Below are 27205 nucleotides of genomic sequence, written 5' to 3' on the forward strand. Positions count from 1 at the left end.
ATCCGATATTGTTTGTGCAAGAAAATTATGAATATATTTCTTTGTTGTTCTTCATCGTAAAGTCAAGACTTAGTGATTCAAATGCTTCTTTCTATTGTTTCCAATAAAGATAGCCAATTCATTTATTGTGGGAACATCTGATGTGATCAAAATATATCCGATGTTTGCCAATTCATCTAATGTGTAGGACTAGTTTCTCAGTGAAATATTGTCTTGGTACACAGATTGAGTCCCTTGTAAATATACAAAAGTCTACTATCCGAGCTTTCTGAAATTATTTGATCTATTGAACTTGATACTATCTGAAGTAGTCCAATACCTGGTGACTTGCAATTGTTGATTCAAATAAGCTATAGTACTGAAGATATAATATAAGTTGTCTCCAATAACAAGTCAGAACAACTCAATTAATCCCTATAATAATCAACAGTTGGAGTAGGACATGACAACATTTGAGTGATATTTTATTGGCATGAAATTCAACATTATTTCAAGAGCAATAAATTGGCAGATCCAATCCTTAGTCAATGATTCACATGCTTTGTGCAATTGTGGTTGATGAATTAAGTATTGGGAGTTGCTAGCGATAAGAAATAGCACAATGTGACAATTTGAATCGAATTATATATCCACAGGTCAAGAATATTGTAGAGTCAATAAAGTGTGATTTGCCGTGACATGACTCGGGAACTGTTGGTGTGCTATTATCAAGAGTCCCTTGGTAAGTGGTGCAAATATCAAATTAGGAGAATTAGATATTGTATAAAATGAGAGCACTTGTCCATGATGAAGATCTCATCATAATGTAGAGGAATAAAGGCTAAGACAAGTACATTTCCTGGGTGGGGTTACCAAATAAGGAACACCTTTGCTGCATGTAGTTAGGGTTATCAGATATCTCAATTGAGGAGCAGCAAAACATCGACTATATCCATTTTCGAAGATTGCTGACAATTTTGACGATTCATTTTGAAGGTCAATCAGTCTTCTAGAGAACAATTGTCATGTAACTCTCAGATACATTGGAAGTTTGAAGGTAGCATCTACTCTCCATAAATGTGTGTGTGCTGCTTCTAGGAAACAGAGAACAAAAATCCTCAAGGTGGAGCTTCTTTCATTCCTAGACACATCGGATTGCAAATCCAAATGTGGAATCATTGTCAGTAACCTATGCACACTTCTAAAATATAATGAATTTTAGTTGCATTGTATTCTTAATTCAATATATATTTTCTTTGTGTACCTATATTTGCTGGTCTATTGCTGCACCTTTTACTATTTTGCTTGTTTCTGTTTGGGGACATTTCATTTCGACCATCATTCATGACAATGCTTAACAATATGGAGGTCCCATATTCCACTAACTCTATTAAATACCCACCATTGATGTCGCTGATAATAGTGACCTTGAATACTTCACAGTAACCCACCAACAATGTAAGGAACCCACACCTCAATAAGTCAACGTTACTTGAAATTCCTAGAAATGAGGAATTGTTTACTAGAAATTCCTATCAAATACTCTTAATTGTCTTGCTTACAAGACTTTCACAATTTATGCCCCCATTGGTTAGGTGAGTTGGTCTGAGGTTGTGCGTAGTTCCCCATGGTCTTGGGTTCAATTCTCCTGCTCGTCATAAACCCATCATGGACACTTGGGGGGAGTGTTGGTTATCCCATGGTCGGAGGCACTAGTTTCGCCTCAAGCTCGCTCCATAAAGGGATCCGCTAGGCTTGGGTAGTGGGAATACCCTTCGAGATAAAAAAAAAAGACTTCACAATCTATAAATCTTCAATTATTCAATCCAAGTGTGAAACTTGTGTAGTTGCACCTGAAACCAGCTAGGGTAGATCTCTTAGTAACGAAACTAATATCCTTGAGGGTGTCCATCCTAGGGTTTGCACAAGCATAAAGCTCAACACAACAATAGAAGAAAATTACCAGTATACCAAATGAGTTTTCAAAATCATCTTTTTATATTCCCTTAGAACATTTTCAAATGGCTCTTCAGATTCCCACTTAAATTATACATTAAAGCGCATTAATAAATTAACTTTTAATATTTCTTTTATATTTTGTCGAGAGGCCTAACTACAAAGACAACATGGGGTAAGATTTGAGCGTGTTAACAAAAGTTATAAAAGAATTGGCGTAAAAAACTAATAAAAATTAAAACTAAAATCATAAAATAACAATTAAGTGAATAAAATTAAATATATATAACTTTAGAGTAACTCTTGAGAAAATGAAAGTGAAATATAATTAGAACTATCATTTCAATGCTTAGATGATTTGTAACTGAATTTTCAAAAAAATTATTGAAAATTTTATTCATATGAAAAATAAAAATAATTGATGAAGTATTCTTTATGCAATAATTTTTATTTCTAGTCTTTTTTTTATAAATTAAATTACTCTTTAATAAAATATAAAATAAATAATGCGACAAATACTATTTAAATTTTAAAATGATGATTATTTACAAAATATTACTTACTAATTATATGTCTTTACTTAAATGTAATACTTTATTGTTTGATTTATTAAACGAATTACATAATAAGTATTTATTATTACTATTATAGTAAACATTACTCTTTTAAAAACTAAACTAAAATTAAAACAGTTGCCACCATAATGATATCTCTTGGTGTGTTCTATAAATAAAGCTATTCCTATGATGCCTCAATCTTGTCAGCTCATTACTTCCTTCTTCACAAGGCTGCACTCAGCACATGACACAAGTTTCAGCTTTGCCCTGCCCTTTGTTCTAGATCTGTGAGGCCCAGGATGGGCTCCTATCAACAATGAACCCTCCTGTTCCAGGCTCATTCTGAGTCAGTGCAGGGCTCTGACTAGTCCTATAGCCTATCCTTATGTTTTGTGGTTCTTCACTGTTGTTCAGAATCCTTATCGGTGTTCGGGTGGTTTATTTTGGAGCCCCATCTTTGTTTTTGTTTCGATTGTGGTTGCTTTCTTTCTTTGGGTTCCGTTTGGTGTCCCTACTATGGGCTGGCTCCTCTTGTTCTTCTTGGCAGTCCCGTTGACCTTTTTGTGGTCTTTTGCTAGAGATTAATAAATTTAAGTTTTAACTTATCTACATTGACCTTTCTAAAGATATGTATGCTATTTTTTCCATTAGAGATAGTTGATCAACTGAATACAGAAGCAAAATTAAGAAGTTAACAGTATTACCACCATTATGGTGGCCATCACGATCAGAGTGTACTTAAGAACATGTGCGGTATAATGGGACTGTGATTCTACAGACCTATATGCATATAAACATTTAAAAAAATATAAGCCTGAGCTCCAAAGGACCTAGGTATACATCTATTAGGGCTACTAATTCAAAAAGAGAGAAAGCACCTAACAAATCTGTCCACTTTGAAGACTGCAAACAGTGTACCAAATGAAGGTACAATGATGCCAGCGCACCCTAGTTGCAGACCAGGTTTTCCTCCCTAAACATTTCCTATGTATGCTAGTTTTACTTTCACTTAATTAAATTGATTAGAGTAAAGCTATCTATAAAATTTACTTTATTGGTCAACTTTAAGTAATGAATTTAAATTACTCTCTGATATTCAAAAATTAGTCCATGGATATATTTAGCTAAACATATCATTTTTACCACTCTACGGGAAGGGACTTTAGAGAATACCTTTATGATAAAGTTGGCACTTTCTAAGAAAGTTGGAAGTTCCAAGATACTAGAAAAGCCACAAAAAGGGGACATTACACACCCAAGAAGTACAATGAAGAGATAAAATTGGCCATAAAGGAGCTGTTGGAGGTGGAGCACATTAGGAGCTTTTGGAGATGGAGCACATTAGGCCTAGTCTAGCCTATTTGTCCCCATTGTGTTTCTTGTGAAGGACGAGGATGACACCATGCAAATTTGTAATTGTGATAGAGTTTTGAACAAGAAGACCATGAAAAACAAGTATTTGATTAATGACCAAATTGAGAATTTGCACGAAAATATGTTTCTCGATTATTGGTTTAAGATTAGGTTACCACCAAATTTGTGTAGGGGATGAGGACACCCGACAACATCTAAGTGCTACTTTGGTCATTTTGCATTCTCAGTCATGCTTTTGATTCGACAAATGCAGAGCTACGTTGCAGTCATGCATGAACCATATTTTTAACAATCAGTTAAGAAATAATTTTTTGGTCTTTGTTGATGACATTATAATTTAGAGGACTTTCAAAGATCATTTGAAGCGTCTAGATGCAATCCTTGGAATACTAGAGTAGCAAGCTTTCATTACAAAGGAATTAAAATGTGATTTTACAGTAAAATTGCTATTGTACTTGAGCAATGTAATTTGTGCTTAGGGAGTTTAATTGAATCAACAAATGATTGAAGTCAATTGAAAAAAAATGTTTTGGTCTTTGTTGATGACATTATACATTATAGCAAGGCTTTCAAAGATTATTTGAAGCATCTAGATGCAATCCTTGGAATACTAGAGTAGCAAGCTCTCTTTGTAGAAGAATCAAAATGTGATATTAGGGTAAAAGAGCTGTTGTACTTGAGCAAAATAATTAGAACCTAGGGTATAAAAGAAAAACTGCAGGGTGTTCAAGTGAGTCCCCGAGGGCTGAACTGCAGCAATAGGGTTTCATTTGAAGCTCTCCTCACGAGCCTTCCTTGTCTCCACCTCAAAGACGAGTTGTGTATATGATGAAGGCAGTTCCATACTTCCCATGGGAGGGATTTCATTCAAGTTATCTTGCCCCACCTAGCTTGGTGACTTCATTTGCTCTAGTAGGCTATCAGTGAATGGATAGTCCTCTAACTCACTATGAGTCTTGTCCTTCTGCACTATTTTCCTAGAGATAGATGGGGAAGAACATTTGGCCTTTGGCTTAGGTTCATTTTGAGTTGGAACTTTGCAATCCGCCATAACATGACCCTACTTAGCAAATCTTTGATAGTAGAGGGTGACATTCTCATACACTATAGCTTGGGTCCATTTCCCCCTTTTAGATTTCAGGGTAATAAAATTAGGAAGAGACTCATTGATGGCTACATTGACACTAAAATGGAAAGATCTTATGAAATGATGTGTAACATTGACAATATAAGACGTAAAAATGTAAAATAAAAAATACTAATTTTCTAAAATTTAACTATTTGAACATTGCATTGTGATTGAACATTGTGTTGGTTCCCAAAACCGCAGATTGGAAATCCAAGAGCCTGCCACTTCTCTGGTAGGATTCCGCAATCAATTTTGGCCAACGAATGAGAATCACCTTGATTCTCTTGCACTTTAGGCTCCGCTACACCTAGGTGGGTAGACCTCCTCAAACTTGATCACTTGGTTCAAAGCTTTTCTAAAAAGAATTTAAGCTTTGTAGTTCTCCGGCTAGCAAGGTCCTTAAACTCGATGAAAATGAAATTGAATGATGAGTACTTGAAATAATTGAATGTTTTGTATAAGGTTTGTTAATAATGAATTTGATGCTTGTAGGAAGGAATATGTAGATTTTTTGACTTCAATAATAGAAAGACGAGTGCCTCTACTCATCCGAGCAATAGAGTCAACTTCAGTGCATTTTCACTTACAACTTTATGAAGTTCTTATGTACTTGAACTATCAACAATTTAATAATCAAGATGCGACATACCAAATATTATGCAATCTTAAATTAGTCCAGATTGAATTTTAACTCCTCTGGTACGGAGACAATTGGAAACAATTATACATTTTACTATATCTATGATGATCAAATTTAAAATGCTAAATGACCATGTCCACTTATCCGACATTAAAATCGCTTGTAGAATTTTTAAAAATAATTACAAAGGATGAATCCACTATAGTTTAAATCTCCATGCCATTTAGAAATAAGCAAAAGACATTTTATTGTATTATTTAAAATAAAATAAATTAATTTATATTACAAGTCATATTTAAGCCCTTATTCCTCCTTCGTACAAATACATATAAAATGTTTCTTGTTGAATATAAATGTTCGAATACAATTTTTTTTTTTAATAAACTCCACATATATATGGAAGATATCTCTTAATAATTACAACCTTTCATTTTATTTAATCCCTTCTAACTATAGTTGCAGCTCTTCAGAATTAATAAGTGACCACTGTTAACATAGATTGGTAACATTTTAATTATAATCTAGCTCTATTCATATTAAATAAAATGCCTGATCCTTAACAATAATCGCACCGCACAAGAATATGCTCCTATCATAGTGTGGACTTTTTGGTTTTCATCAGGCCTTTTCAATTCATCGGAATTCCTCTTTCATCAGGCATATGATATGCGACTATGTCTATTCGAAAGGAATCACATATGCATTGGGAATGATTAATACGAAAAAATACATTCTTGAACATGGTTTGGAATTCAACACCTTCCAAATCTCTTTACACGGAATCCATTTGTGTTTGACGTTCCTCTATTTCATTACTATTACTACTATCTTTGTCTGTCATAGTCTTCACTTTTGCATCTGCATGTTTGCCACCAAATTCCTCTTACTCGGATGCTGAGCATTGAAGTTAACCAAGTCACACATCATATACACTAAGCCTCGAACATTTCTTGTCATAATATTCAATTTGACCGACTTCTAATTATGGCTCAAATAGGATGCGAGGGATCCGATAGAAAGTGCCATGACATCGGGTGTTGTCCAAACATTTATGAAAACTCCACAATCAAACGCTAGCATAGTTGATGCAAGTGCACATTGAAGCTAACCTCTTAATGTGTAGTATTTTGGCTTGTTTTTGACTCTAGCCAAGTTAGGAAGTTTAGATTAGGTTGTTTTAAGACCTAAAAGGTCATTTCATTGTGGACTAGGTGAGTTAGTCATTAGGACTAGGGTCATCAAAATAGTCATTGTTAGTTGCATTTCAATTTCTTAGGCTTAGAAGCTTAGTGTTGGATTAGAGTCTTAAATGTGTTCTAAACACATAAAGTGGTGAGAAAGATGCTTAATGGCCATAAATGGTGTTGGTTCCTCGGAATATAGAAGTTAAAGGTCCTAAAAAGTAGGATGAAGGCATAATGGCAAAGATGCCAAATGTTGTCAAGAAGTTGTCATGACAACATTCGCAATTATTGCATATGTTGCATGCAACTTAGTTATCTTGGATTCCCTTAAGTATAGGGAGTGGGAAATCGACCAACAGGCCCTAGAATGGTGGAGATGACATCTAATATCGTAAAAAGACTCGAATCTAGAAACATGGGTATGCATTGTAATAGTTTTGAGTGGGGAATAGAGCTCTGCAACAACATTTTTCAGCCATTTCTCGAGTTTTAGTAGTGACAATGCCTTATGCTGGATTGAAAGATTAGTTTTGATGATAGTATAGTGTTCTTTGATTAGTTTGGAGAGCTTTACATTTGATAAGCGAGTTGATTAGAGTAGGTATTAAGTGTTGAATAAATTGTTTAAGTTCTAAACCTCTTACTGGTTTTGTGCTGACCAGTCTATATAGATATGGCTCCCCCATGAAATCTAGCCATGGAAAACACCTAAGGGTAGATGGAAATGCTAGGAGAGTCAGTAATGTACATAGGTTTAGGATTGGGAGTCATGGAAGTATGGGAAGCTATTTTTACTACTAAGCCCTAGGCGAGCAGATAGAGTCCAATTCTGAGGCTTCAGATAGGAGAAAGTGAAGATTTATTGCAAGGTAATTTAGTACAGTATGGAACAAGTATAGTTCCAGGTGTGATATGAACATATCTTGCTATGTTAGAAGGATCCAGGGATTATCAATCCATGTGAGTGGGTTTTGATCAAGAAACCAATGAATTCCTAAGAAATAGGCCTTTTAGCCCTATTAGACCTAGATAGTAGGAACCCCTTGTACAAATGACCTAGGAGTATTAAGCCTATAGAATCCTTTAGAGAATCCAAAAGGGTATTCGAGTTTGGGATTAGTTTTCCAAGTTGTTTGGAAAGTTTTGGCAAGAAAGTGGAATTAGTCATTTTAAAGGGCTAATTGCAACTAGGCCTAAATAGGCTTCCTAGAGACCAAATCTTGAAATCGATAGGGAAATGACCTAAAGATCTTTCCAAATGGATAAAAAAGGAAGCAAATGGAATGTTATCATGTTGATGGTACCCCTGCAATGAAGAATGGAGTTTGTGAGCAAGTTGCGCGTAGAGTTTTTTAAGTGAGGGTGAAGGATTGTACTATCTAAAGGTGTTAGTCTTTCAAGGTTAAGCACAAGGGTTAAGAACTCTTTGAAAAGAGTTGGAATTGGACTTAGTTAATCACCTAAGCCAATTAGGACCTAGAGGAGACTAGGTTCCTAGAAGAGACAAGCTAGGTCTCTTAGTAGTAGTGCAAGCAAGCCTTGGAACACATACACCAATAGCCCACCAAATAGAATCATGCTTCAATGGTGTTTCCAATATTCAACGGGCCTATCTTCCCCAAGTTTCATGAGTATTTGCTCAGAAAATTGATTCTCAATGTGCCCCTGTAGAAGTATATTTTAATGGCTGCCACATATTTGAACAATGTTGGTCCTGCGATATATATATATATATATATATATATCATTCCCTTGTGTGTATCTTCCTCACATATTCATTTTTTGGCAGTTTAAATAATGGATGGTTGAGCATCATAATCATAAAGAGGTCTTCACTATTCAATATAGCATTGTATTTGCTTTAGTCGAGTGTATGTAAAGTTGGGAACTCCAATTAGTGATATTAGTTTTGATTCATGTTGGGCTAGAAAATTCCATTGCGAGTCTCTGTACTTCTGTTAGATCAGTTCTGAAAAACATATACTTAGAAGTAACAAAATTCTTCATCTCTGCACTTTTGTGGTTGATTTCCATAAAGAGATAATAAGGGCCCATTTGGTTGCAGGTAGGAATGGAGAATAGGAATGGCTATTCCAATAACAGCTATTTTTTGGAATGGGTGTAAGCTCATTTTAGAGGCAAAATGAGAATATGTATTCCTATGCCTTATTCCAATTGATGAACCAAACGAAAAATAGAAAACGTTTTCCAAATTTTCTATTCCTATTCTAGTAACCAAATGGTAAATGACAACGGTTTTATTTTCTGTATTTACTTTATCAATTGTATGAGAATTTGGATATCCATTTTAAATATATAATGCTCTGCCAACATGATTTGAACCACCATAATTTGACTATGCCAACTTGTTGGATATTCTCATTCTCCTATGAGCACATGTATAATCAACTTCTAGAAAGTATAGTTCCTTCACCAGCTCTCAAAGTTCATACAATCAAAAAATGGTATGAGGTAAGATGGAAACATCGGATTGGACCTGTTGGTTGGTTTCTATATTCCATTAAGTATATAGTCATAGATTCTTTACAAAATCTCCAATGTGCTTTTGGGCATCTTAACATGAATCAATGACAAGACTTCATTATTTCTCAAATGGAGGCCTTAATTTTCGCATAAAATTTGGGTTCCATCACATTGAACTATAAATATTAGAATTTCAAATACTTGAATCAGCAAAGCCAAATAATAATACTGTCATAGATATCAAATATTTGAGTATCTCATTAATCATCATAAAGATGATTACATTGAGCAAGTGCAACATAATATCAATATGATATTCAAATTTCAGTGTTCATATATCAAAATGTCAAGGGCCAAGGCCTAAAATGTAGTGAAGGAGGCCTCTAATCATCCCTCGGGAGGTCAACAAACTTGTCATAGTCAGAACTATCAGACTCTCCAAGGTTAAGAGCCGCGAAAGGAACACCAACCAACCTTGCATCTATAGTATCCTCATCGTTATCAATCTGTGATGGCTCCTTTGGCTCTACATCCCATTGTGCTGTTGGGCTTTCCTTGTACACACGTGTCTTGGGATCATTCATATGCAAGAGACTATGTAGAACCACTAGCTTCTTTATTCTCTGAGAGGTAAGCTTGCTCCTCTTAATAGAGTGGATAAAGCTATATGTAGACCTGTTCCTCTCAAAAGATGAAGAACTAGATACTTGATATAGCAATCAAATGTGTAGTGTGATAACAGTTGAAAAGTAAAACTCAAGTTCCTTAGAAAGTAAAAACTTAAAACATTAATTGATTACATATTATTATTAAATAGGTTCTGAAGTTAAGGAACTAGATACTTGAGACAATAAACAAATAGCTAGTGTGGTAGTTGTTGATTTCAGTCCATGACAAGTCCACCACAAAATCTGATCCTCCTGTGCCATAGTTTTTTGGTCCATCTTTGACACAATCCTATAACCCCTAAGAGCAGCAAATTTTATCCACTTAAGGCGAACCTTCCCAACAGTCTCAGAGTCATACATCCCATCAATGCACTTGAAGAACCCTTCCTTCACCTAGAAAGTTCAAAATTCAAAAATTCAATTATTGGCAAATAGAAGATGCTAGTTATGAAAAGGTTCAAGTATCATGATGTATAACAATATAAGACATAAAGATGATTAAAATAAGTAGCATGATATGAATCACCTACCAAGCCTATGCATGTACCACTTGGATTTAATGCATAAGCAACCATATGTAGGGGAGTGCTTAGACCATTCCATTTGAGCTGAATGATAGGCCAAATGTGCGCATGGTAGAATGCTAAATTGAGATGTCTCTCTTGCACAACCGCCCTCATCTAGCCAAGTATAGAATCAATGCACTCATACACATTACCAAGGCTAGGCAGATTCCCATCCCCATGTCTGATGACCTAGAAAACTAGAGTGATGATAGAGATTATGTATTTTGCATTACTCCAAAATACATCACTCTTCACTATCTCCTTCACCTTCCTCCCTTGGCACCTACTGCACTCATTCGTCATAACCATGAGTTGCAATGACTCTTGTAACTCAATCATTCTCTCCAAAAGAATGAAGTAGGATGCATATTTGGTCTAAACTGGTTTTAGGAACTTCTTCCTAGTGAAGCTCCTAAAGGGCAGTTGTAGATATACATTCGCACATCTTCAACATCGTTGACCACTTTCTTAATCTAGTCAATCTTCCCCATGTCCTTAAGTGCATTGTTCATGGCATGCACACAACACAAAGTCCACCAGATGTGTCTATATGCTGCCTCAACAAGCCTCCCTGCCGCTTTACACACAGGTGCTGCACCAATCAACACTTGGACCACATTTTGTGGCTCAATCTCCTCTAAAGTCTGATGGTTGTAGATATACATTTGCACATCTCTAGTATTGCTGACCACTCCCTTAATCCAGTCAATCTTCCCATTGTCCTTGAGTGCATTTGTAACATCTAGTTTTTCAGGGTCTTAGTTAACAACTAATATATTCAAAGAAATACAATTATTACTTCATTTTCATAGGAAGACAGTTAAATCAATTATGTTCATGTGAATGAGATTAACAGGTACAATTACTTAAATGGAAAACTCATAACTAACATTTGAAATCACCATCAATAAGTTTACTATGGAAATTAAAATCTATTTACAATGGAATTTGAATCCGAAAATCAATGTAAGGATACTTCTGCAATCACCTAGATTAGTCTATAAATATCACTTATGATCAATTGACGATTACCATCAAATACCATTATATCAAAATCAAATGACGATTACCATCAAATACCACTATACCATTTAGGGCATCACACACCACTATATCAATTAGGGCATCAATTACCATTGGATCAGATACCATTATATCATTTGAGGCGTCAATACCACTGTATCGTTTAGGGCTTCAGATACCATTGTATCATTTAGGGCTTTAATTACCATTGGATCATTTAGGGCATCAGATACCACTGTATCATTTAGGGCTTCAGATACCATTGTATCATTCATTTTCTTCCGATTGCTTAACTATAGCAATAACATAAGATTAGGAGGTATGCTCATAATCATTATAAATGAAAGACTGAAATAACAATCCATCAGATAAATCTCTCTCTCACAATTAAATATATTCCATGTTCAGTTAGAAGATCAATCGATTTAACTGGTTGTCAATTATATTGACGATAAGAGTTGCTTTCTTCTAAAGAAATAATTGTAATGATGATACAACTCAATTAATCTTACCTTTTGCTTGAATATACATCATAAAAGTAAAAATACTTGTTTCCGACAAACATTTGAATGCATAACTTATCTTTATTTGGTGTACGTTCGACATTTTGTAGAGGGGAAACATTGTGAGAGGCTTAACCACCCAACCTTGGAGCATAACTTATCCCCACACAATCTCTAATGAAAAATGCCCTCCCTACTTGGAATAGGCATGGGACACCTTGTCAACCACTGAGCATCCTAGTATCTAATCACACCACTCGACTGGACAGCAGAATTAAACAATAAACATGATCATGCATGAGCTATTAAATGATTCATTTAAAAAATAATAAACATTGTTAGATCACATCTGATTCAGTTTCTTATTATTTCAGGTTTCCTTTGTCTCACCCCTTCACCCTTTTCCTTGGCTATACAGCCGGGTGAGTCCTAGGTGTTGGAATCTCAGAGCCGCTCTTTTTGTTGATTCTTAACTGTTCATGAATAATATATGTTCCATCTTATCACAATCTGTGATTTGATGAATGTGTTTTTTAAGACTTGCATAAAATATCATTTGAATTCTAATCTCCAATGGCATAATAAATCATAATTTCATAACATGGTTACTTGGCATTTATTTGCCATAAACAACTTTAACTTAGAGGTTGTCTGACCTATGTCATCAAGCAAGATATTTTGCATCGTGATATAAGCTGTAGCTTACTGCTATGTAAATCGGATTTGCTGTAACAAATGAATAAGAAAATCATATTGTAATGTTTGGATTTTGGATCTGCACATAACCTGGAATAAATTTTGGAAATGCCTGAGCCTTGTTAGATGCTTGTATATCTGTTCTTCATCAAATTAATTTCTTGGTGTAATCACAGTAGGCAAAGACAACCTTAATTCCAGCAAGGTAGAGTGATATTCAGCTGCTTGCAAACAAGGATGGTAGCATTGCAATCTGCAGAGAACTTGCAGGGATTCAAATGGAAATGGTAGCTAGAAGTATGAGTAGAGAAAAACGGAAATGATGAAGGAGTCGAAGATGTTTAAGGGAGCCGGAATGAGCAAGGAAAGTGCCATAGTAAAATGGAAATTGAGAATGTGTTCTCTTCTTTATTTCGTCTCACTCGACCCATGATATAAAAAGGTTTTAAAAAAACTCTTTGGCTTTCGTAACTTAAAGAATTATCTTGGCTCTTTGAGCACCAACTAAATGCCAAGTGTTCAATCGGTTTTTAAAAGAAGAATAAAGAGATGGAAAAAGAGTTGGAAGGTTATAATTCGAAAAATATTATGATTTATATTTATCTACGTATACATAGATATATTGGTGAGGTGGCATCATTTTATTATAAGAAAATAATATTATGGTGTCACTTCATTTTTATGTCTATGTGTACGTACATAACTATACATTGTTGTCGGTAAACATATATTAAAATAATATGGTGTAAGATCATTCAAAATCCTTTGAGGTACTTATTATATTTTAATTAAATTATTTTATGTTTTAAATTATTTATTTAATAGCTCATGTGGTTCTATCGATTGTATCCTAATGTTCAAGTCACTAGGTCCTCAACTATGGTGATTCACGATTCATACCCATTGCCCAGTGATGGTGATGCTCTTGTGCCCAATTCTTTTTTGACAATGCTTCCACCCCTTTGACGTGCTTCCTACAAGGAAATTCTCTGCAGTTAAATCATATTACCATAACAAGTTATTTAATCATAAATAATCATAATGGCTAACTGTCTTTTCAATTCCACGAATTCGTAATAAATAAACAACTAGCATGTTATCTTCACATGAAATTATAACGACCAACCATCTTACCATTTCGAAGGATTATAACAAATTTAACTGTCAACTGACTTCATGTGAACCTCAACAGCTATATGAACATTTTAAATTAGGTCAAAAATTGGGATGTAACAACATTGTTCATAGCATGCACACAACACGAAGTCCACCAAATGTATCTATATGCCGCCTCAACAAGCCTCTCTACCACTCTACACACAGGTGCTAATCAGTCACCACTTGGATCACATTTTGTGGCCCAATCTCCCCTATAGCTATTCGAAGGATGTCAAATTGAAAGTCAACATCCTTTTGACGCCTTATACAATCAATGCCTTGAGAAAGAATGGGCCATCTGAGCATGTAACTATGATATTGATGAGTGGACGGTTCCTAATGTCTATCCACCCATCCATGATAATGTTGCATCCTGAGTTCTCCCAAATTGTCCTTATGGTCTTCGTCATTTGACTCATTTTGGCATACTCATTATCCAAGATTGTGGTCTTTAATTTTTGCTCATTTGGGGAACAAATGATGGTAATTCCCCCTTCGCAACCTTTTGCAACATCTCCTTATAATAAGGAGATTGGGCTATATGAGGTGGTACGCTATTGGAAAAAATGAATCTACTAATGAATTCCTCTATCTCTTTTTTTATATGTGCATTAAATAAAAATGCTATGGAGTTTCTTTCAATTGTCACCTTCCATTTTCCCTTGCTTAGTTCTGTACATGAGAGAAATGTGTATTCACGAGACCTTGGTGTGAAATCTAGTGAGAATAGTAGTGAGCTAAGCTAGACCCAAGAAACAACTATCAAATAAGCAATCCACGAACATCTCATGTTTCTCGAACGACAACTGCAAAAATTGCTTTTAGACCAACATCTTAGTGACAATTCTAGAATGGGATTATGCTATTTGTGCAGATCTATGAAAAACTATATGAGATCTAATGCGAATGCAAGATATATCAAGATGAGAACATGAAAATGCTATAGATATGTGTATTTATGAAACTAAACAATGCTAAATAATGCTAGATAATGCTTAAATGATGCCAAAATGATGCTAAATGGATTATCAAATGCTAGCTCTAGTATGCCTATAGTAAGGATGCATAAAACTTGGGTCCTTTTGCTCTTGATTTTCCCTCCTATTTATAGGATTTTAGGAAGGGCTGGGGTAAAGATGTAGGAATTACTTTTTTATCCAGGGAAATGGTAAGTCTGAAAATATCTCATAAAATCTCAAAAGGAAAAGCCCAACAGACTTAGTTTGTGAAGATAAAAGAGCTTTTTCTTTTCTTTTTAATCGAAAAAGGTGGATATTCACTATTTGAGGGGATAATGACTTTATTTGTTTTATTTAATTTTGCATTTTCTTCAATTTGTGTTTTTCTCTTTTTATTTGGTTTTTGATTTCCCCTTTTGAATTAAATTACCTTTTTGAAATGATTTTAGAATTTAGAATTGTAAAATGCTCAAGAAATTAGGCAATTAATTGATTAAATTAATTGTGTAAGTAGCTTGATATTGTGATTAATCCAAAACTTTGTTGTTTTTCCTCGTTTTTCTCTAAATTTTCTCTTAATCTTTATTGATTTGATGAAAATTATGTTTCCAAAGTTCTGCCAATTTTAGGGTGTCTACAAGTTCTACTTCAGCCGTAGCACTAAAAGTGGAAGAAGGGCCTAAGCCTACCCCTGAAGATGATGATGCTCTACTGCGATCTAGGAGAAAAAAATATGTGGCTGCCCTTGACTATTGAATAGACTGAATTTGTTGCTTGCCAAATGAGGTAGTAGGCATTTGAATCCCCAAGTCCTCTGGAATGCCCCAAAACTTGCTGAATTTAATTCTATAACACAAACTTTTACTTGGCTTCAAAAAGTCAGATGTTCCCACACCTTTTCCTGTCCAAAAAAGAAAGTGTGCATTTACTCTAGTGATGCTACAAAACCATTATATACCACGTATGTTGCATTTCCACTTCCTTGTGCCACCATCTACTTATGTTGGAGCATCTATCCTCATTGCAAATTGTCTAAGAGGTGATTTAGGATTGTATTTACCCCTAGCCGAGTTTGTCAAAAGTGTGACCTCGTTGCAAATTGTCTAAGAGGTGAGTTAGGATCGTATTTACCCCTAGCTGAGTTTGTCAATAGTGTGGAGGGGCAATTAGTAGATGGTGGACCAGGTGGCCAATTATCTGTGGATTGAGATTTAGTTTGCTCACTCCCCCTCATTGCTTTCATCATCATGCTCAGCCTTAGATTCATGTTCTTGGCTACTATGAGAATGAGTTTCCAATTCCATCTCATCATCATTGCCACTTGTTTCATGACTGTGGCAGCTCATTTTGACACTGCATTTTACCAAAAGAAAAAACAAACAATAAATACATGGTTTCAGCCTATGCCCTTCCTTAAAATAACAAAATTTTTAGTCAAAATTTAAGCAACAATTATAATTGAAATGATATGAATCTATTTCAATCTAAAAATGAAATTCAAATAACTATAACAAAAAAAATATAAAATTAAAACAATGAAAAATCAGTGAGAAACCCTACCTTTTGCTTGAAAGATCTCTTCAACAAGGTGAAGAATCTTCTTCCTCCTCTTCTTCTTGCTCCTTGTCACTACTCTTTGCCTTGCAATCACTCTTTTCACTCTTACAAGCACCCTTTTCTCAACTCTGCACTCTTCTTCTTGCTGCTGTTGCAAACAATAACAAACCCAAAATGAATGCAAATGAAAGCCACATAGTGAATGCAAGCAATATAACACAACTAATGGGCCCCACATGTCCTAGGGTACTTTGGAGGAGTCGAGGGATACGTCCCCATCCTCCTATCCCCTCAAGAGACATCGTAACATCTCCCTGTCTCCTTCGGGACGGAGACCATTGGGTGGCACCTTGGAGATGTTGAAATGGCATCCCAATGTCCCCAGTGCATCCCCGTCTCTGAGACATAGGGCTTTTTGGGGGAAGAGATGTCCCTGTGGTACTCTGTTAAATATCCTTGATCGAATTAGTTGTAATAGCAAGTAGTAACACTAAATATAAAGTTCTGCACTTAGCTGAAATATAAATGCTTGAAACTCATAAACAAATCCCCATAATAGAAATTGATAATGTAGCGAAGCATGAGACAAATGATTGGAATTTGTAAAACAATATAATGTTCCCACCAAAGCTGCAACACATTGCATTACTTTTGAATATAATATCTAGTAAATGATCAAATAGCGGCCTCCAATAGTTGAGCTCAACCGCACGGTGACTGTTTGATGGTGAAATGTTCCAAATTGCTTGACAAAACAGTTCCAAAGAGGTTGTAGTAGACTTAATTAACCTATGTTCAAAGAGTTTGTCGTACAAGTCAGCATATTCTCTCGTAATACTCTATAGGAATGTGAATAGGCTAGCTGCTAAATGAAGGGTAAATTGGTGAAGGCAAAATATACGAATTGGACATCTGTCAGAAATTTATTTTAAACACAATAAAATATTACAGAATTATTTTTTATGGGTTGTGACTGGGCCCACAAGCAAACCATAATTTTTGAATGTTGGACCATATGGTTTCCCTCAGATCTGCAAAGAGAAATATATCTACATTTTTGGAATGCAGTTCCCTTTACACATGTATGAATACCTGCAAATTTAAAATTTCTAACATTTGAATAAATCAGATAATGATACAATGAGTACAGTTACTAATATGAGGATATATGTAGTCATTAAACATTAGACTTTTAGTACTAGTAATATGATTTTTGTAAGGCCTCATCTGGGAATCTTTGGAAACAAGGATAAAACAATACTCTTTTTTTTGTTAAATGAAAGCATGAATACATACATCAATCGTAACGATAGCAAGCGAAAGACTTAACTGACTCACCAAAGATTACCAAGTGTTCCATTACTTACAAAATGTATGCATTTATGCCTAGGTGATTAATCATGCAAGGTTAATTCCATTATCCAAGGTAGCATTAGATTCGACGTTCATTTTAGTGCCCAAATACAAGTTCCCAAATGATTAAACATACAAGTTCATTTTCGGCTAAAATGCAAGAATAATGCAACAACCTTGCCAACCCACCCGAAATGTTCGATATTTGATATGTTCCGAATTGGGAAGAGTAACATCTAAACGGGTATCTGGAAATCCAATTTACAAACTTTGAAAAAATCCCGAAGTGCTCTTTGTTCAAGGTGCAACAATTTCTCTATAGTTTAGTGCAATGAAACTCATAAAGAGACAATACAAGATTTCATCGTGCAATATGATGCTCAAAACTGGTGAGATCTTTTGCCAATAAATGGTGTGATAGGATACATCATCGTGCGATACGATGCTTCTATTGCATGTGATGCAATGTAATAACTACACGCGATGAGATGCTAAACGATCTTTCACCACACAATATGATGCTCAAGAGGGGTGTGATACAACACCCTTCTCAATGAGAAAACCATATCAGGTGCCAAATAAAAAAAAAAGATCCTCTACACCGGGGAGTACTAGATGCACACAAATTGAGGAGATAAGCAATTGATTATACCACAATAATTAAAACATCAATTAAATCATTAAAACATCTATCTAATCAGATACACGAATTTCAAAGAATAAGAGAAAATCCACACCAAGTGCAAGTACAAAATGAGATCGAGAGGACAAGAGAAGAAGGGGTAAGTCAACGATATCCTGCAACTGGAAGATAGTCGCCCATGTTCTCCGATCCCTAGCAGTAGTATAGGTAGCAATGCCTCCCAACCACATGGAACCTATAGGCCCACTCTGTTGTGCTCATGGAGATAATGACTCGACCATAGTCACGCTAATCAGTGCAATACACAAGAACTCAATGATCATGAATACAATGCAATACATTAGGTCACTAGTCAAACACACTATAGGATAACTATGTAGGGACTTTAGTGGAGTGTCGTTGCTTGGCTCATACTAGCCCAAGCTATATAGGGGTATGAACCCTTAGGAGACTACGTACTGTATCCTCGCACCAAATTCTTTAGAAAGTTGGCAACTATATAAAGACCACGCCCTTGTGTTTGCTCCCTCGGTCAACAACCGTACAGGTGGGTAGATCAAATATCTTATATTAGTTTTATCACCCATTTAATTTAGTCTGATTATCATTTGTTAAAACCTCCCCATGTTACTTTGTCGGCCACTTCCAGGCTGGGGTGCACGTGAAAGGTCACTTCCATGCCTCTACACTACCATGCTCGTCCTACGAGTGCCATAAGGTAATGCAAGTTCCCAACCTAGCCCCCAAGTGAACAAACACTCAACCAGCCTAAATCCAAGAGTTAGGGTCTTGCAAGATCCCACTATATACACGTGCACGTGCACGTGCTTGTGGGTGGGCACAACTTACTCCACGAAATATCAGGATAAAACCAATGCAAGGGTTGGATTCCAGAAATGCAACAAAAGAATTCAAGTACAACAGTTCACTCAATTGGGCATCTTGTTGAGAGTATGGATTTGTCAATGAATCTGAATTCGACAAAGTAAAACCATAGGATGGATGGAAACAAGGAGTGCACTTCATATCCATTATCCAAACATACGTCAAATTCTTAACAAAATTTGGGTGGCACACAAAATGAGGTGAAGATAAAAATGCCCAAAAACAAAACTTCTTGGATTTCAACGAAATCGAAAACCCACTTGTATTATGTGTTCAAACTTTCAAAAATCAAATAAAAATCAAGGTCTAAGCTCACATGCAAAATCCATTAGTATAACACTACGAAAACTTATAAAGCTCTCACACCCGACCAACTGAGTCAAATCAACACATGAAAACGAAGGGGGACACTAGTTCTCAATCTCCAGCCATCTAGCAATCAAAACAACACATTAAAATGGATTAATTTAAAAGAATGAGAGAGACCTACCTCTCACAAAATGCTCAAATACGAAGAATGCAATAAGAAAATGGAGAGAGCTCCAAAGATACTGAAAGTCATGGCTTAGAAGGAGATCCCCACTATGAATCCGATGAGTCCACTCTCGCAAAGATCCCATGAGCCAAACTATGGCAACGAGCAAAACTATAAATCTTCTCAAAAGCGTTTTGGAGCAAAATCCTCTAAACATAAAATTGCGAAGTGAGAAGTGAGTGATAAAACTCACTTTTGCCCAATGTAAGCACTTCTATTGAAGTGACTTATAACTTAGATTATTAAATCACTCAGTAATCTAACCCACCCCTTTTCCTAAATAAATTAGATAGTTCCAAGCATTTGGAATTCAACCACGACAAATTAGCCGGTAATTAAAATAAATTAAATCAAATAGAAAAATTTCCCTAAATCAATTAAATCAACATTTTAATTAACATTTTCCGTGACAACTATGGAACCCTAAATGCATAGATACGCTCACGGGTCTAAGCACATAATGCATTATGAATAAGAATTTACTATTATCAAAGGGCTAATAATAATATAGGGATGGCATTAGCTCAACTTGAATGGTCAAGGTCTCTATCTCTTGGTGCCATTGCCAAGGATATAGGTACATGCTCAGGTCTTGATTTCAGGGTGAATGTACCTGGTACTGATTTAATAAACAACAATCATCGAGTATAGATGCTCAATATATAAATAGCCAAAGCACATAAATATACATAATCACAAGGAGAACGGGGTATTGCATAGATCTTGCAAGCAAGTGACCACGACTTTGTTCCCACTTTGTACTAGCACCAATAGGCAATCCACACATAGCAATGGTGCAATACATCATAACAACATATGATCACATGATAAGACATTTAAATTAAATCCTTTAAATAATCATTATTCATCATTTTTGCATATATCTATTGAATGTAAAAGATAGATATCTATAGCATAACAACACATTGGAAAGAATTCAATAACATCCATCTGATAACATATAAACCATAGTAAAAGTCCGAATACAAAATAAAGTAGGTATCATCATAAAACATCATGTCACATCACTAGCATCACCATGCAGATATGATCAAATTGAGTAGTAACATCATCTAACATCTAGCAGCTATGATACTAGTAATCAAAATAGTGTGTAGTCATCGAAGCATCTTATTATGCAAATAAACATGTGAAATCCATCAAAGTATATCTTGGGTCAAAATAACCATGGAACAGATGCAAACACGGGAGGCACTACACAATGAGTAATATGACGATATGTGCGCCATCAAACATTAGACTTTTAGTATTAGTAGTATGATTGAAATAAAAACTTGATCAAACACAAAAGTTAAAGATTATTCAGCAATGATAATGTGATCATCATAAATATATATATATATATATATATATATATATATATATATATATATATATATATATATATATATATATATATATATCTGCAAATAGAAAAATAAACCAGGAGGCATGGCTTGGTTTTTTGAATATTTGGTCACACAAATACCGGAAAGAAATACATCATTAATCACCATAAAACGAAAACTAAAACCATAGCTTAAAGCCACAAAATGAATATCAAACAATCTAGGAAAATATGACAACAAAACCAAGCCTTCGCTATGATCAAATTGGAGGAATTTGACTTTCATCCTCTTATGTGTTCCTCACACCACTGAACAGCAACCCGCATTTTTGTCAAAGATTCTTGAGTTCAATGCAGCTTTGTTTTTGCATCCCAAGCGCGCAGTAAAGAGCCCTTCTTGTGCGGGGCATAACATCAACAAACTACTTTTGCACACTTCCACTACCCTGCTAACTATTGTTAAATTTTTGAGCAGAAATAATATAAGTAGAAATAAAACAAATTAAATGCAAAGCAATCAGAAAACACAATGCAATTATCCTGGGAAAAACCCTCCTCGGTGAGAAAAACAACCCAGCCCACCAAAATTAGTTCCTTTATTGAGATCTCCAAAACAAATTACAAAGTCTCTGCTCCTGTCAAGTCAATGCTCAATGATCATTCATTGATCAGATTTTTAATAGAATATATATTGCTTCAGGTAAGACATGATACACACAATATTAAATCTCAGAATGTCAGAATGTAGACATTTTCATGCACAAGAAAGATACAGAATAATATCCTGCTCATTCTTCATCGATGACTGCAAAAGCCAATACAACGATTGTCTAACTTCTCAAATCTGAGAATATATATTCGTATCTGAAGAACTGGATAACTAATAAAATGCTGCTTCAATGTTCAATCCAGATGATATCCAGGAAAAAATAATTAAGAGCTCCAAAAATTCATTAAAAAAGTCTCAGACATCATAACACCGCACTTGCCAAAAATCCCGATATGCATTAGAAAGTGAACACAATCTCTTGGAATCCCTAACGGCAACTGTTCAAGATGCACAGACGAAGATCAATGATGAATATCAATAAACACTGCCAAGAGAGAGCCATTAGGATGAGCAAAGAACTGTTGATTTCAAGAAGAGTTGCCAACCCGAGCGGATTTACACTTGACGGTATCCATAAAATCAAACGCATGAACCACATATGATGCCAGATCACTAGGAACAATAACCATCACGCTGCCATGTCACCGGAATTATTACGCTGAAGGAAAGCATATTAACTTCGATTATTTCAATAACATCATAAGAGAGTGGACCTAAAGCTCGAACACCAAACAGGAACATGGAACAAAACATAGCAAAGCTGGAGTCTCCAACATAGAGAGACACGACTAAAAATAATACAAAGCTGAAGGAAGAAGAAGCAGAGCTGGAGCATTGAGAATAGAAGAGACTCAAAAAATTCACAATAAGCATCTCAGGTGAAAGATCTGTCTCACTGCTACAGATTTAACAACTACTTGGTATCCATGCACTGCTTTTGTTCCCATAATGCACTCAGATCCATACCCGTGAACGATAAATAACGGTGCTCAAAATGAACAATATTTTATAATATTCAGCCCTGATTACATTCTATAATATAATTGTACTTTGTGCATAAGTTCCACTGATAAGACAAAGTTTTACGTAGAATTTAAGGACCACAACAATAGCAAACACACAGGATCCATACAATTAAGAACACAAGGTTTATGTGGAAATCCTTTTGGGAAAACCTATGGAAAACGATTGTTTGGATCTGTTGTCTGAATTCAGCCGCAATAAAAAAAAAATGATCTTATAATATTGGCAGGCACCAACCCACTGTAGACACTAACCCTCACAGTGTTAGTTTAGTTAGCTTTGGACAGCTGTTCATCCATTTGCTATTATTTAGCAAGTAATTGTTTTGCTAATTAATTGGTTAGGTTAGAGACAAATATTTGTTAATTAATTGACCACTTTTGGAAACAACTAGAAACCGACTTGGTTAGGGTTGTTAAGTTGTTTTAATCTCGACCGTTGATTGAGAATCAATCTCGGCCGTTGGTTTACCAACAAGAGTAGTATAAAAGGAGGTCAGGGGGGCATTTGGAGAACAAGAAGGTTGGAGAAACATTTGCAGTGCTAGCAAATGAGTTTGTAAGTTTGCAGTGCTAGCAAACAGTCTTGCAGTGTTAGCAAGGGTGCAGTGTTAGCGTGAGAATAGCAGTGGGGAATATCAGCAGGAGAAATTAGGAGGTTGTCGGAGTTTTACGAGTGAGAGGCAAGGAATTTTGTATCTCTTGATTTGCTGAAGTTTAATATAATTCCTCATCTGTAGAACTGGTTTTCCCTTAGGGGTTTTTCCAGAGACAATTTGTCCGAAAATATTGTGTTCATTGTGTTGCGCATTTCTTTTGGTATTTTATAAGTGAAGTTGCAGTTGTGTTATTTTTCTATAGTAAACTGTGAATTTATTTTCGGCAGTTAAATAATCTATTAAGATAGGAGATTAATAATCAGTGATTGCAATAGTTGATTGTTCACACACAGAATTTGTAGGCACCAACCTACTGGAGACACCAATTCCCACAACTGGCGCCAACTCAGCAAGAGACTCTAATCTCTTGTTTTAGGAGGTGCCGACTCTTCTGCAAACTTTCACCATTATGTTGGATTTTCAACAGATGACAAGCACATTATTCTGCACATTCACAATTCATGGAATCTGCTCTGCTCTGTATTCGAATGATAAATCATTTTGTGACATTACGCTTACATACATGCTTCACCTTTTCATACCCTTCCAAGCACAAAAGCTTGTTACATAATGATAAAACACATAAGTCAGCTCTATAAAATTAAATCACAGCAATAAAATTTCATTAGTTGACCTCCAATTACTCCTCTTTCAAAATAATAAAATTCCCTCAGTTGGCCTCCAATCGTACCTCTTTCAAAGTAATAATATTCTCCAAGTTGACCTCCAATCAAAACCAATATAATACTCAATGTTGCAAACTTTGATATCAACAACCTTCTCATCAATAACAATATTCCCAACAATCTCCCTTCTTGAACAAAACACACTTTGACATCAATGAAAACATTTTCAACACCTTCAAATTCATGTTCAAATTTAGAAGAAAACTATGCTTTGTCAATCTACCTAGACCAGGAGTGCTCTTAATCCTTTTTATCTGAATATCATTCATTTCTGTTTGTAATAGCCTGCTAGGCTGCAAATTAATGCCTTTTGGTGAATAAAGTCATGGAGGCTTTTCCATCCTCTAAAAGCATCCATTGGTCACTTGGCTGTTTAATTTGGCGTAATCGCTATCTTCTTTAGGTTGATGAAGAAACTTGGGCAGGCGTTCCTAGAGATGAGTGAGTAGCCTTGAATGAAGGTTGAGGAGCTGTGACACCCCTGAAATATGGAGAAAATAATAAAAAGAAACATGCTTCCGAGCTCACTGCAACTTTCTTGTTAGACTGGGAACAGGATGAGGGTGATATGAACGTCTTTGTTACACTAGATATTTTTGGATGTCTTAGTTGCACTGGATATTGATGAATTTTTAACTTGGGATATCTGCATTTCAAAGTAACTTTGCTTGTGACAATCACATCATTTGCACTGGATATTCAGGAATTTTTGACTTAGGATATCTGCATTTCAAAGTAACTTTGCTTTTGACAATTGCATCATTCTTGTCAAATCATCCTCACTAGTTAATTAAGAACTTGAGAGGGCCATTGCAAGTTATCTTTTTTCCCCTGAAACATTACTATTGAAGACTATATATAGGAGCTTTGATTCTCAAATAAACATTTTTGTTGCAGCTGTTTGCATACAAGGATAGGTGTTTGTATCGATTAATGATAAGTTGAAGTAACCTGTTTTATTGTTTTTGATTCAAGAGAAGTGGAAATGATCTGAAACTGGTGCTTGTTTTTGCAGTCTTGTTTTTGGCATCAAAGTCATTTCGTGAGAACTTCAAGAAAGCTGTTACAAGCTAGAGAGGAGTTTATTTCAACATTTGCTGAAAGTTGCTGTCATTTAAATGAATCTTTCATCAGGAGTCTAGACGTTTCTTCACTTTTTCATAGTTCCGCAAACATTAGGGTGCTGAAGTTGTTTCAAGTGTTTTTGTATTATTACGGAGTGATGGAAACTTTTGTGGAACCGTGGAAGTCATTGTGATCATATTTTATTCTAAACTTATGAAGCCAACATAGTAATTCTTCCTCATAAACATGTAATCTCAAACTGGATCACAGAGTTTTACTGAAGCCAATATTATTCCAGTGTTCAACTTCTCACATTAATTGGGGGTATATATCTGCAGATGAAATCTTCTTTGTCAGTATTTTTATGATCACACATTCACCATTATAAATTTGTCCTTTAAGTATAGTGTTGAGCGTTTCTGTGATGCTCATAAACCACATGAAACTTTTAGTTTTATCAATATTTTGTGCCCTTGGTTTTGTATATGCAAGTCTGTCCTATAAATGTTTTATATACATTGGCTTGGACAAAGGGATTGGTTTAAGAACGTCTGAATACTAGACATTAAGTACTATAAATAGATGTAGCATAAAGAAATGCTATATCAGTCAAGGATTGACAAATACATGTTTTGAAAAAAGTAGCTGATTGGAGCTGATTGGTTTAAGAACATGATCCTTGTTTTGGGATTTGTATTTTCTCACATAGTTTATATCATCTCAATTTTCTGGCTTGAAAAGAATTTCATTTTAGCTTACCTTTTGCCACAGCTAGAAAGAATTCTTTCGCTGGACGTACACAAGATGCCTAAGAAATAATTATGCTCTAGAGACTGAGTCCTATAAATAGATATAGAGTAAATAATTGCTATATCAGCGAAGAATAGTTAAATACTTGCTCTGTGTTATGAACCTCAATATGCTAGTGAATACCCAGTTTTCTAATATATGAACGAAAAGTATGAAAAAGTAAGAAGTTTATGACTTGGTGTATCGCACCATATTACACGGCTACAATGGAAATGAAACCATTTGTTTCACATGAATTTTAACAGAATTAAAATTGGCAGGAAAAGTGAAACCAATGTTTTATTCATAATTTCCTATAATTAAATAGTCTATAAAATACCTGTACTAAAATAACCTATAAAATATATGTAGTAAAATTTGATTCATTTTATTATTTTCATGCTAAGGATGGCTGTATAATTAATAGGGAAAATGTAAAATATGTAGGGAAATCTCAAATATTTATATGATAACATTGATAAATCTGAAATAATTCATCATATACGTTATGCATAGGAATTGAGTTGAAGTGAGATTAAGATGAGAGTTTAAATTTATAAATTCAAGTACTTTGTTTCCAAGAATAAAGGTATACTGATGTAGCTTGACAAATTCTTATTATCTAATTTGATAGGTGATAGAAAAAACTGATCGGAATCCATAGTCTTGAGTTACCTGCTAGCATATGTTAAACCTCTAGTCTTGAGTAACCTGCTAGCATTTATTAATAAACAAAAGAACTCAATTGGCAACAGGAATTTCAACACACTTGAAGAAACAAGAAACAGATATTCATATGCTGTTTTGTTTTCACATACAAATTGTATCTTGTAAATTACTTCCCACCATTTAACACTTGTAAAGCTTCCATAAACATTAAAAAAAAAACGAAAAAAAACCACTCATTATTAACCGTATGTTGCCCGGTTCCTACTATAGCCAAGTTTTTTTCGAGTCAAATGCTCAATTCAAATTACGTGGCTTAAGTTTTGATAAAAGTAAGTAATAAAAATTATTTTCGGGAATAATTTTAATTTTAATTACCTTATGGTTCTCTTCATTCCTACAGCCCAGGCACACCGAAAAAAGACTTAATTTGCCAAAGTTATGACTTGTTGCTAAAAAAATAATAATTCCTAACCAAAAAGTTTCCAAAATACATAACAAGAGACAGAAT

General features: G+C 35.0%; 1 protein-coding gene across 1 annotated transcript in view; it reads left to right on the forward strand.

The window, feature by feature from the left end:
• Positions 1 to 25557, forward strand: part of LOC149567429 (uncharacterized) — a 78117-nt gene extending 52560 nt beyond the window's left edge. The window contains exon 3 of the mRNA XM_089820615.1: positions 25190 to 25557. Within this exon, the coding sequence (XP_089676741.1) occupies positions 25190 to 25248 (59 nt within the window). The 3' untranslated portion in view covers positions 25249 to 25557. The remainder of the gene's footprint in view (positions 1 to 25189) is intronic.
• Positions 25558 to 27205: the final 1648 nt, after the last annotated feature.

This window comes from Cupressus sempervirens, chromosome 3, assembly GCF_028749045.1.
Source record: "Cupressus sempervirens isolate cs-2001-9-10 chromosome 3, ASM2874904v1, whole genome shotgun sequence".
Lineage (NCBI taxonomy): Eukaryota > Viridiplantae > Streptophyta > Pinopsida > Cupressales > Cupressaceae > Cupressus > Cupressus sempervirens.